The 13,673-nt window shown below is 38.6% G+C and overlaps 2 protein-coding genes across 2 annotated transcripts; one reads left to right on the plus strand and one right to left on the minus strand.

Annotated features, from left to right (window-relative positions):
• Positions 1-222: 222 nt before the first annotated feature.
• On the plus strand, positions 223-3,945 carry LOC106151152 (N-acetylglucosamine transporter UNC93A). Its single transcript, XM_013524261.2, has 4 exons — positions 223-658; positions 1,798-2,336; positions 2,768-3,035; positions 3,460-3,945. The coding sequence occupies exons 1-4, from the start codon at positions 268-270 to the stop codon at positions 3,675-3,677; spliced, it is 1,416 nt and encodes a 471-aa protein (XP_013379715.2). The 5' UTR covers positions 223-267; the 3' UTR covers positions 3,678-3,945.
• Positions 3,946-8,006: 4,061 nt separating this feature from the next.
• LOC106171212 (uncharacterized) lies at positions 8,007-10,363 on the minus strand. The gene is made up of 2 exons (XM_013551429.2): positions 10,217-10,363; positions 8,007-9,924 (listed from the first exon to the last, which is right to left on the minus strand). Exons 1-2 carry the CDS (start codon positions 10,314-10,316, stop codon positions 9,131-9,133), a joined length of 894 nt encoding a protein of 297 aa, XP_013406883.2. The 5' UTR covers positions 10,317-10,363; the 3' UTR covers positions 8,007-9,130.
• Positions 10,364-13,673: the final 3,310 nt, after the last annotated feature.

Below are 13,673 nucleotides of genomic sequence, written 5' to 3' on the forward strand. Positions count from 1 at the left end.
AACATCGCATTATGTATGCTTATACATGTACGAAATCGCGCGTTTAAAACCCGATAGTATCCAAAAACAATCGATCACTCCGAGTTGTTGATATTAATACCCAGCGGGTTTAAGCCAGGTCGTTCATGCACAGGGCTAACAACGTTATCGCCATTTCTTCTGCCCTGTCCTAGTTACATAACGTTCTGCTATCTGTTCAAGTAGATACACGTGCACGACATGGTCATTTTGACATCTATGCTGCGCTAAGCCAACAAGACAAACAACATGGAGCTCAGCCGCTCCGGGCCCGTTCCCGAAAGTATTCCCGAGGAGAAACGACTGCTCCTTGGCTCCAACAGCGCCAAGCCTCGTCGCAGCAGATGGGGTCCCGTTCGACAGCTTCTGGTGTTATCTGCTGTTTATATGCTAGGATACTCACCACTTACAGCTTTAATGAACTTAGAAGGGATACTTAATCCCGATATAGGATTATACGCGCTGTTGGTGCATTATGGAGGGGCGCTGGTTTCGTTTTTCACTGCTCCGATCTTGGCACGGATTTTTGGCGCCAAGGGATCGGTCTTGTTGGGGTTGTTTGGCCAGGGTTTGTTCATTGCCGTCCATTTCTATGTGGAGGTGTATTTGTTGCTGCCCGTGTCTTTCCTCGTAGGCATAAGTAAGTATAGATGAACATAAGACGTCAAACGTTATATTGCGTAAAATGTCACTTGTCAAGAACGGGATAGTATAATTGCTTATATTTAAATTTCTGTTACCCCTACCCATGAGTTTTACATAGAGACAGACATATCTGATTGCATTTTAATTGTTAATGTGGGTTTTGTGTATGCGTGTGTATTTGATAAAATATGGCAGGCAAAATACGGTCCCCAGCCTTGTTGGGATGAAGAGACTAAATTGTATCGCTATTACCCTGGCACCAAAGACCTACTGCACCCAACTAACCCCCTCCCCCCCCCCCCCCCCCCCAGTCTTCAGCACTTCTATTATGGGTCAGCATGTCCTTTGATGGCGTACATGTCACAGATATAATGTGGCTCTCCTAGTTAAATAGTAACTGGCGAAGAACAATGACTGCTCCGTATAGTACATTAGCACTCAACCGATATAGCAGTGTCACTGTATCGATAGATCGTTCCACTTTATACACTCAGCGTGCAGTGCAAATGATATAAAAGACCCCTTCTCTTCGTTATCGGCAATCGAGAGAACGTCTGGTTAATACACGTGACATAGGTGGATGTGAGATATCACGTCACCCCCACCTCCCCCACAAGAGAGACCTGTTTGATAAAACTAAAGAATTTGGGGCACTTTGCAGCAATCAGTACATGTACGCGGAACATACTTTGCGCGTGGCACTGCCTCAACATATCAATACCCCCTCTTTACTGCTGTGCCTGGAACCTTTCATGGGAGGGGACAACACGTGGGACGTGTGCTTGTACATGTATCCCCCCTCCTTTTAACGTCGGCGGTGTCACCATCGTCGCCTCCTTTGTTCAAGAAAATAAATAAATAAAAGACGACGAAACGTACCCAGCAATTTTGATCCCTGAACATGGCGCCTGGCACTTGGTAGTAGAATTGCTCCCGTCTGTTATTATTTTATTATTATTATAATTATTGGCAAGGCGAATACCGGGTATTTTGGTCCTCGTGACCCCCCCTCCCCTTCCGCAACCTCATGAATCTGGATCGTTTCACATGCGTTTCAGTGTACTTCCTAAACTGTGTGTAAGTTTGTTTTTCCTTTTTTTTGCCCTTAAATTATAACTTAATGATTAATTTCAGCGCATGCACAGATGTGGATCAGCAACGGGGTGTACGTTACAACTTTAGGCTTGGAATATTCGGAGATCACGGGTCAACCTCAGGACTCCGTTATGGGTGTCTTCCAAGGCGTTTTCTTTAGCATTTTTACCACGTGTGGAGTCTGGAGCAATTTGGTGTCATCATTAGTTCTAATAAAACCTGTAGACAGAACAGTAAACGGATCCACGGTAGTCCCGCAAATAGGAAATCTAAGCGATTTGTGTGGGCCTGCTTTTTGCCCGTGGGAAGATACCTCCGGGACATACATAGAGCAACCGGATCAGACTTTAGTGTATATAATACTTGGAGCGTTTCTTGGGTTTATTTTGGTTGCCTTTACGGGGTGCCTTTTGCTCCTTCGGAATATCCATGCCAACACAGGGGACGCTTTAAATGGAGCTGGTGATTTTTGTTCGGCCACGATAAAGTTGCTGTGGAGTGGACGCATGCTTCTTATGATTCCTGTCGTGGCATATATTTCTGTTGAACAGGAACTCATTCAAACAGAATTCACCAAGGTAGGCATTTCTGAATTAATGTGTGCAACATAGAGTCTGTTTTTCAAAGACTAAAAAAGCATTTAACGGGTGCTAGTAGTTAAAATTTAACTCTGTCATGTGGATTTAATAAACCTTAACAAATTATTTTATCATAGCAATAGAATGCAACTAAATTCAAGTTGATGTTCGAAACTTACTTGTAAAAATATTTGATCCAGAAAAGAATGCCATTGCAATGCATTAAAAATAACACTAGTAGTTTCGTTTACCACCTTACGTGTTCGTAAAATGTATCCTGGTAGCCATTGCTTCTCACATTTCTCACAACCATAAGGCCTTCATCAGGGAATGAGAGACATACATATGTTGACCATATCCAGGTGCACTATTTTAATTTTATTACATATCTAAGTAACAACGCAGATGGTTACTTTGATTACGTATTCCAGGCGTTTGTAAGCTGTGAGATCGGCATCCAGTACAACGGCTGGTCTATGATCTGTTACGCCAGCGGTCAAATCATTGGATCCACAGTGACTGGGCGATTGTTGAAGTACACGGGTTGGCCGATAATGTACGTCTTCGCCACGGCTGCCAACGCCTCCTGCTTAGCCAGCATGTTACTGCTGGATTCTTCCTCCAAAACCATGCTGTTTTACTTTCTGGTGCCCTTTGTCTGGGGGCTGGCCGATTCCGTGTGGCTGACGCAATCTTCAGGTAAGAAAGGCCGCCATGTTACGCTTGGTGCTGTGACGTCATATTAAGTCACCTAATAGTCTTTTAATATGACGTCATATTCCCTGAAGGTAAATTTTCCTACACGACGTCCTATGGGACACCAAAGGAAACTTACAGGACTCCAGTACGATAAATTAATGCTGGGGAGTGCAGTCTTGAGTTAGATGTATAGCACTGCTGTAATAGTTTATATGGGAAGTGATATTGAACTATCTTTAGTTGTATGTTGGGTCGGACAAGTAATTTTTTGGGACTCGATCTCTCTGTAATATTGAGCAACTCAGTAAAGTTTCGGTAATTAAGGTTATATGATGTAAAGAAAGCAGTCGTTTTAAAATAACAAACCCATTTAATGCCTGCTTCTCTGTTTTGACTTTTTTAGCATTATTATTTTTATTTTCAGCCGTTGTTGGACATTTCTTCCCAGATCAGAAATGGCCTGTTTTCGTCACCATACGCAGCGCCATCTATGCTACAATGGCGGTCGTTTTTGCCTATTCCAACTTTGTCTGCATGGATGCTAAGATTTATATCGCATTTGGCGGTGTTTTGATAGCACTTGTATCATTCATGTCTTTTACAATGGTTCAACGGACTAAGAACAAGATGGTAGCATATTGACATCTAATAGACCGTTTCATGATATTAACTATTTATTTATGTTAACTTTTTCATGCCTGCTGATTCCTACGGAATATCGTCTGGAAACAAAATTATCCAAGGACAAGTCACAAAAAGACAAAAAGGACTGTAGGTTTTACGACATACATTCTTTTTCCTACTAATATTTAAATGATGAAAATTATTTTCATATGAAACTCATATCTGTGTTTCAACACTATCAGGGAAATAACGTGCCATCGCGTATGCATAAATGAAACCATTCTACAGCAATGCGCCAGATGTAAAGCACCCGGCTTCCGTGAAGCCTTTGATACTGTTTACAATGTAAATGAGAAATAAATATACACCATAAATTTCATCTCTTCTTCATTCTTATTTCTACTTAAATGTATCCATTGACACAGAAAAGTACAATTACAATGTCTCAGATCGCATAATTTGTACGCTGCTAAAAACGAAGCAAGTCTTGACCCGATTATTTGGGAATTCACCACCCGGCAATGTGACCTGTTGATAGATTTCAGTACACGACGTGGTCTATTTGTACGTGATATAAGCAGGCCCGCTTATTTATTTAGTTATCTATCTATTTATTTATTAACGTAGAGGCTGTGGTGCGGGGGTTTAAAGGAATGAATATATATCGCTTGGCTTTCGTTTTGCTTCTAATTCACGATTTGGGGAGAAGGGTGAGGTGAACATATATAAGACTGTGGGCAAAAACATTTCGACAGATTATCTCATCTAAGAGGCTTTATAAAAAAGAAATAAAGAGAAACACACAGAGAGAGAGAGAGAGAGAGAGAGAGAGAGAGCTAAAGATAACCAAGTACTGCCCTCGCTCGAAATCATTATGTGCAACTGCTGCAATTAACTGTCACAATCTGCGAGTGAATGCAAATAACAGTTTCAATTTTCAATATTAATGACCCATTTCTTAAAGAAAGTCGCCTACCGACAACTAAATTATAAAATAAGGAAATCGAATTTGCTCATTTTGACCAAAGGTCTTAGAAAAAAAAACGTGCGAACTTGCGGGATATGCGGCGTGAATGGAATCAGAAATAAGGACAGAGGTCCAAGTGAGGTAAAGAATTAAAGCTGGCAGAATGAATTCATAGATATTTTTTTTCTATTTGTTTTCCCTTACGTTTGTCAATTGGCAATTACTTTCGCAACAATACGAATCAACCATATGTTGGGTGCCTTTTAAATTTTCTATTTCTTCCTAGGAAGATATTCTGACGTTTCCTATGTATTTATGAGACGTACGTAACTCAAAAATTATGTGCTTTCCAACATATTATTTATTTTATTGTTACAACTTAATGACTACATGGTGATCTTTCTCCTTGTCTTGTCATCCATTGGAAATGTATATACATGTACACTGTACAAGAACCATCTGGAATGTAGTCAATAAATAACATGAAAAAATATAACACTGTGGTATTACCTTACTCGTGTAGAGATAAAGTCAACAACTTTGTCACAAAACCGCTAACTATCAAGACAGTGGAACCTTTGGACCGTATACATAGTCCATATACATAAGTAAATATACAAGTGATATTTTAAGTCATAAAATGATTCAACTTCATTTACCTTTTGGCACGTCGCCAACCGGTGGTTAATAAATAACAAAAGGTTGTGTTGCGTTAATATACAAATAACTATACTGCAACTGTCTAAAGCCAGTGGCGGAGGATTCCCCTGCTAAATAGGCGTGGAAATGCTCTTACAAGGTCATGTGAAGGTCATGGGTTAAATTTGACGCCATATCCTGAAAGAGCATGCATATATGTGCGAATTGGGGGGGGGGGGGTGTTAACAAAACATCACTTTTAGCCCACTTCAATATTTCTCCATGAAATAGCCAAATGACCTTGAAAATGAGGGTCAAGGTCGAATTTGACATTTGCTTTGGGGGTATTGGGTATATGTTTGGGGTAGTTTACTATACCATGTTATCACAAAAAATCAATATTTCATGGAAAAATTGACAAAGTCACTATTTATGTGAAATTATTAATATTAAAAAATCTATTTTAAAAAATCTAATCAGTCAATTGTCAATATTATTAGCGACTGCACTGGACTGCAACTTCTTACATCATCCTTGTGGCACTGTGACATCTGGTTTACCCCCTGCCGAGTGTCAACTACTTGGAGCATATCAGGGAATATGTTGACCTTGACCTGACCTACTTTCCTTAAATTGGGTCACATGATAAAGAATCATTGTTTGAACTCAGCTATGAAAGAGTCAAAATGTTAAAAATTCTACGAGATATTGAATTTTGAAATGTGCCAAATTTTCACTTTAAAAGGCTCTGTGACCTTGAAAATTAGGTCAAGGTCAAAAACATTGGGTGGACCGGAATAACTTTTCATAGGCTATCAGTGTGATTTTTTTTCAGAATTTAAGAAAGAAATTTTTTGACGAAAAATAAGAAGAAGAACTAGACTGCAACTGGATAAAGCCAGTGGCGGAGGATTCCCCTGCAAAATAGGTGTGGAAATGCTCCTACAAGGTCATGGGTTTAATTTGACCCCGTATTCTGAAAGAGCATGCGCGAATTGGGCGGGGGGTCAACAAAACATCACTTTTAAACCACTTCAATATTTCTCAATGAAATAGCCAAATGACCTTGAAAATGCGGGTCAAGGTCAAATTTGACATATGAGTTGGGGGTGTTGGGTATATGTTTGGGGTAGTTTACTATAGCATGTTATCACAAAAAATCTATATTTCATGGAGAAATTGACAAAGTCACTATTTCTGTGAAATTATTAATATTTAAAAATCTATATTAAAAAATCTAATCAGTCAATTGTCAATATTATTAAATACTGCACTGGATAGATATCTAGGGCAACTTTTTACATCATCTTTGTGGCTATGTGACATCTGGTTTACCCCCTGCCGAATGCCAACCTTTGAAAGCATATAGTGCAATAAGTTGACCTTGACCTGACCTACTTATCCTAAAATTAAGTCACATGATACAGAATTATTGTGTCACCTTACCTTTGAAAGGATTTGTCAAAATGTTGAAAATTCTAGGAGATATTGCATTTTGAAATTTGCAAAATTTTCACTTTAAAAGGCTCTGTGACCTTGAAAATTAGGTCAAGGTAAAAAAAATTGGGTGGACCGGAATATGTTTTCATAGGCTATCAGTATGAATTTTTTTCAGAATTTTAAAAAGAATTTTTTTGACGAAAAATAATAATAAGAAGAAGAATAAGAACAGGAAAAACAATAGTAATCCCCTATGGGGAATCCTAATAAGATTAATAACAGGAAAAACAATAGTATTCCCCTATGGGGAATCCTAATAATAATAATAATAAAGCTTCGTGTATAGGTCTATGGGAATAAAATATAGTTAACCAACAACAAAAAATGCGTAAGCATCTGTTCGCTTTTCCTGCTAGTAATGTGTCGTAGACATAGAATGTTGCCACTTCCTTCTTGCTCATGTTATATGTCATCAACTGATGGTTAATACATAACAAAAAGTTTAAAGATGCTATATTATAAATATACTTAATTTTTTGTGATAAGTCACCTCTATCCAAGGGCGTCCACAGGGGAGGGGGGTTAATGGGGTCACTTGCCCCTCTGGGATTTTGGCGGGCACCTTAATTGCGGGTACCAAACCAATCATTAACTCCTGCTCCAAAGACTTTGACCCCCCCCTCCCCTGGAACATTTTCTGCTGACGCCCATGCCTATATCTTACATTTTCCTGATTATAATCCAGGCTATGCAAACGTATAAAGTCTACACTGCAAAGTTCATCTTGTTTGTTAACAATGGGATAATGGGATAATCGCTAATATGATAATATTTGTGGCTACTTCCCTTTGTTAAAGGCAATGTAACAAGGCATCTGCACGTTTATAAGAACGCTTTTAAACGATGTGTACATAGCCAATTGCTGTATATGTACCATTAAATGATGCCAGTAGATAAAGAAGTATTTTGTTTTCTGTCTTCAAGTCAGTCTACAACTATGTAAAATACTTATCAAATATTAAGACAACATATTTTAATTACAAGGGCCCTTTTTATGAAGTCAAAGAAGCAATATAAACAATTAATTTTGGATTGGGTTCATTTCATATATATATATATATATATATATATATATATATATATATATATATATATATATATATATATATATATAACATTGGTCAAAAAGGTTGTCCCACCCACATTTCCAGAGTGTGGCGGAATTGGTCAAGATTATTTGGGAATTGGTTCTCCTCTGCAATGCACATTCCAATTCATGCCACAGGTACTCAGTAGGATTAATATCAGGGCTCAAAGACGGTTGTCCCATCCTTATAGCCCTGTGTTTCTGTAACAAATCACTTGCCACACGAGAGCAAGTGCGTTGTCACAATGAATCCAGTAGCATCCCTGAAGTCACCTCTTACAAATGGAGTGAGATTTCTGTTGAGAATCTTACAGTAAAATGCTCCTGTTACGTTTTGTTCTAAAAGGAACAATGTACAAATACCATGGGCTTGGAATGTCCTCCAAATGAGGACTGATCTAATTCCTCAGGCGATATTATCCTACACACACACTTTTTAACATGCCTATGGACCCTCTTTGACCGTCGATGGGATACAAGAAATAATTTGATTCTGCATCAAAACCGACTTCCTTTCAGTGATGGATGGCCAGGTTCAGGTGCCTGTGGGATCACTGAACGAAGCATTCTCAGCTGATATCTCAGTCCATCTTCAAGAACTGACTTTCGGGTTAACTCCAGGCTTTATCATGATTGCACACTTGCTCACACCTCTCGCCTGACAAGTGTTTGTTGAAGAAACACAATGCTCTAAGTATGGGATCACCATATTTGAGCCCTGATATTAATCTTATGATCAACTGTGACATGAATTGGAGTGTGCAAAGCAAAGGGGAACCAACCCCATAAAAACGTGGACCAACTCACCCAACTCGTTTAAGAATAATGGGACAATATCCCACAAAAAAGAATTGTTACCCATGTTGAAGGCTTGTCGCACTGTCTACAGGTGATAATTGCAGTACGCGGTAGACGCACACGCTGTTAGGCACGTGATCTTTAACGAGCTCACCCTAATGCTAATTTGTGTGAATTTGGTGACATTTGATGGCGTCTTTTCAATTTAAAAAACACTTCTTTACGTCTGTAGAAGTCACAGTGAAATAGTGGATTTGAGGGGGTACCTCTTAAAAACTTTACTAAATGGTATTAATTATATATATTTTCACCACTATTTTGTACTTTTTTAACCAATAATCATGTTAAATACGGTATCTGTAATAAAAAGCACTATTTCTAACAATTTACAGCTGTGAGGTGATCATTTGTAAATAAAAGTACATGAAAATGGGGTTGGGACAACCTTTTTGGCCAGTTTTGTATATCAAGTATCAAACTTTACTGATACGGTTCAAATCTTATTGGTCTATAGCGTCGTCTGCTAGCAGACTGAAATCCGGGACCGTCGTCACTTCCGGAATGATAAGTATGGGCGATTGCGCTTCGTGACCCGTCGTCTTCACGGTTTCTAACCTTAGTGGAATGTTTTAGCGTCAGGAGTTGTTCCTTGGCATGTTTTAGCTTTTGGATCTCTAAATGAAGGTCGTAGTTGTCATCCGTCAGCTGGGCAATGGTTTTCCGCAAAACAGAATTTTCGGCCGCTGTCATCGACATTTTGTTAAACAGGTCAAGCGATTCGTGCCGGGTCCTCTCCAGCTCAGTGGATTTATTTTCAAAACGCTTGTAAACACCGTTCCTCTCAGTGTTTAGCAGTTGAATTTCGTCACGCATTTGGTCGATTTCTTTATTGGTCTCGGCAAGTTGTGAAGAAATGGCAGTGACCTGCTCTCGTAGACGCTGGTTTTCCTCATGTATCAACCTGTAGTCGGAGTGCACCCTGGTGTCCAGATTGTAATCACGAATCTGAGCTTCCATCTCCATCTCGAGTTCTCGGCTTCTTTCACGTGCTCGCCGGGAAATCTCTCGTTCTGCCCCGAGTGCTTGTTCTAAATCATTCTCGCGGTGCTCGCGTGCTTCGTGGACTCTCATGCTGCGTTTCAACTGTTCAATTTCGTCTTCCAGGCTTTGGATTTTAAGAGTGAGCTGATGTATACTGTTTTCTGTAATCACATGGTTTTGATAGCTCAAAATTCTTGACCGTTGAAAAAGCTCTTCCCTTTTTGCTTGTGACACTGCAAACCAAACGTTGCATTGAAAGCAAAACCTAGATTGTACGACATGGGTAAATATCTAGACAAAGACAACATCTGAATATTAACGACGCCTTACTTATAACTCTAATTTAAAACTGTCCCAGCAAAAAATAAGAATGGTGGCAATATTCACTTGGATTGCCTCATTCCCTGAAGAAAATGTTCTTAATAGGCATCAAAATATTGAAAGTAAATACAATTGCAATATTAGCTGTTGATTGAGGAAATCCACTTCCGATAATAATAATGATACTTTTATTGGGATATTCACCTGGCCTACGTCTGAAACCACTGTCCGGAGCATTTGACGTCATTGTTTCTTCAGACATATGACTAATTCCACCAAATTCGTCTGCACCTCCGGTCGCCATATTTCACAAAACGGACGTTGTAGAACAACCCACGCGCTATTGCACCGGCCTGCCTAAAACAAAAGTCACGGCGAATTACAGTCCAAAAGGCTTTTATACGGTTACATGTATAAGTAAGTGGCGCTTTTCTTCAATAATGTACGTACCAAATGCCTGGAAGAGCGGCAAAAATAAATATTTTGTATCCTCAAATAACACACCGCTGGTATCAAAATTGGTATCAGTGATTTTCCCAACGCCTATTTGTCCTTGGCCCTATCTCAGCATGCCACCTTTGTCACGAGTAACCTGCATAGTACTGACATCTGTATTGACTGAGTCAAGTCATCAATATACTACATAACTAATGGATCGATACACACCCTATTAGATAAAATGGTTTCTTATTAACTACTGACTGTTTTATCGTGTAATGTCCTTGGGCTATGAGCACATATGAAATATGCCGATTTTGTTGTTGACGTCATATCAGCGATTTTGAGGCAAAGTTGATATTATATATATATATATATATATATATATATATATATATATATATATATATATATATATATATATTTTTTTTTTTTTTTTTTTTTTTTTTTTTATTCCTCTATCAACTGGGTTTATACCAGAAAAATTTCCGACGGCTACTAGGGGCTGTGCTTTAGTGAAATAAAGGGGTGCCAACGGTCCCCCCTCCCTCCCTCCTCTCGTAATATACGTTCTTGTACTTCTATTTGTGTACATGTAGCTGAATCTTTCTAGCTGTCTTTCTGAGTAAATAGATAGGTCAGTTGTACTGCAGCATCGTTGGTCAAGGAAGGCTTAACTTTGGCCTGAAAAGCTAAGTACAATATTTGGGCTAATTATTATTTTTTAACAGAACCTAGAATGCTAATAGCACAGGTAAAGTGAAAAGTAACCTCTGAAAACTAGGGTGCTTCTTTACTCCCTGGTGCCAACTGCCGGGCTCTGTAGAGCTACAAGTAATAAACAGTCCCTGACCTAATTCTTTCTTCATGCAGTGCACGCACGAAGAGATGTGAGATATAGGGGATTTTTACTGCACGCAGAAATACCGTCATTCACTGCAGTTTATTCAATCAATTTATTTATGAAAATAAAATGCTTGGGTATTCATTTCACACTAAGGCCATTATATTGGCAGAAAGTAGCCTAATGGTATTGCGTTAGAGGCTGTAATCTGCCTTAGGAAAATGTTCATGTAACGGTGCATCCCCAACCAAACTACAGTTCCAGGTACACCTATCCAACTGGCTGAATGCAATCAGATTAAATGAATGACACACCTACGGCTACGGCTTCTGGCTGCTTTCCCCCTTTTTATGTTCAACATCACTTGAAACTTAGGGAATTTGTTGACTAGAATGTAAGTCGATGTTTCCCCAACGTTTATATGTATACATATATACGGGTACAAAACGGTTGTCCTAATTTCATATCGCAGACGAATACAAGATTTAAGGTAAGTCAGTGTTTTGATTTGAATAACTTGGGGCATTATCTTCGCTTGACTAAAATGATATTGTTACTATACATATATGTACCATCGAAGTTTTCTCTTTATTTATTTCTTTTCACTTGTTTTAAATCTTTAATGTGGCGCTATAGGTGTGTGTAATTCCATGAAAAACAATCAATGCATTCAATACGATTTATCAAAATTGATGATTTAGCTATTTATTTTTATTGTATTTCATACGCATTGTTAGACAGGGGTCGCCGGGTATAAAGCAGTCTTGTACATGTATAAACCTGGTTAAGCTAATAAATCCAAACAAGAAGTTTGAAAATGTATTCAATATTCATTTACATAAATTCACCACAATATTACATTTGGTGAATAATATCAACTAACTCTAAATTTTATCCGGTACAGCAAGAATACATTTTGTTCAGGGGAATAAGTACTTGAGCAGGTTATATTAGATAACCGTTAAGGGGAATCCCCTTTGTCCCAATAATCGATAACTTGTATGCAAAACTGGGTCGGCACACACTATTAATGTATATCGAACCCAGACACAGAGAGTCCGCTTCCGTTCTATCGACATTTGGTCCCAAGGGAACGCGTGGTAGAACCCATTTAAAAATTTTAAAAATAAAGAATGTAATTCAATCAAAAATCACCCCAGGCTTCCAAACCCCATGGATAAGTTTTCCGTATTAACTGGGTTTAGGCAATTGAAAATTAACACCAGCAAACTATTTTAACGAAAAAAAATCGGGGAAACATTATTTACGAAGAAAAAATGGGATCATCCTACCCTATAAACAACCAAATTTTGCAACCATTTTTTATGTCACATGAAGAGCCGCATTTTGAAACCAAACTACCCCAATGGGCGGTAACACCAAATGTCACGTAAAATTCAAAACTAGCCTATTATATTTTGAAGAATATATATTGATAAATTAATAAACTAATCATCATGAAAAGTGACAAATCACTCACTTCCCTCGAGTACAACAAATCCAGCAAGTCTTCAATTAGTGGTAGAAGCAACAGGCTTGCACAAAGCGGGTTATTTATGGGAAATCTGCGTTTGAAATTTGGTCACGTGTCCCATTCTCAAATAAACGTACCTAAAAGTGTAGAGCTTTTGGAAACTGAATGTAATACTGTATTTGGCAGGCATGTTCCTTGCTCAGTCTTCTCATTACTGTCATTATGTAATCGTTAACGCCTTACCTTACCTTAGGCAGTTTATAGGGGGCATGTCACTCCCCTAGAACAGAACACATCTCTAGAAATCTGTGTCTAGGCAGTAAGTTGGAAGTAGATGAAACGCGCTTCGTTTATAAATATATTCCATTCCGGATATTACATAAATTATATACAAGTGACCTGCATGCTGGATTGCGCCTGTTTATAGAACGGGGAAATCACCACAGTGAAAGCACATCGCGGGCAAATATAGCAAACATGCCCATTTTACCGATCCAGAAAATTAGGTTATTCTAGTTGAAACCAGGATTCTTAGATGCCTCAGAGGCTGTTTTCAGTCATTGGAAAGCATTTCATTAGGGTAAAATATCCTCCTTAAATGAGTGGCCTCCACTGATAGACAATAGACTGTACCATTAATAGACACAATCCTCTATAGGATAATATTCATTAACGTTTGTCTTTTTAAAACTCAGTAAACGTTTAAAGTGGGCCCCGTCCCCCTCATGTTTTTTTTTTTTTTTTTTTTTTTTTGGGGGGGGGAATATCTAAGGGGATATTTTGGACTGTAGTGAAAATGACATACATGTATCATGATCAGCGCAGGCTGTCACGGCAGGGGCGTCTAGATAGTCCGAAGGTTGATTAGTCCAAAAAATAGTAACATTTCCAAAGTTTTTTTTTTA

The sequence above is a fragment of the Lingula anatina genome, chromosome 9, assembly GCF_051362555.1.
Source record: "Lingula anatina isolate TDL-2025a chromosome 9, LinAna3.0, whole genome shotgun sequence".
In the NCBI taxonomy this organism is placed as follows: domain Eukaryota; kingdom Metazoa; phylum Brachiopoda; class Lingulata; order Lingulida; family Lingulidae; genus Lingula; species Lingula anatina.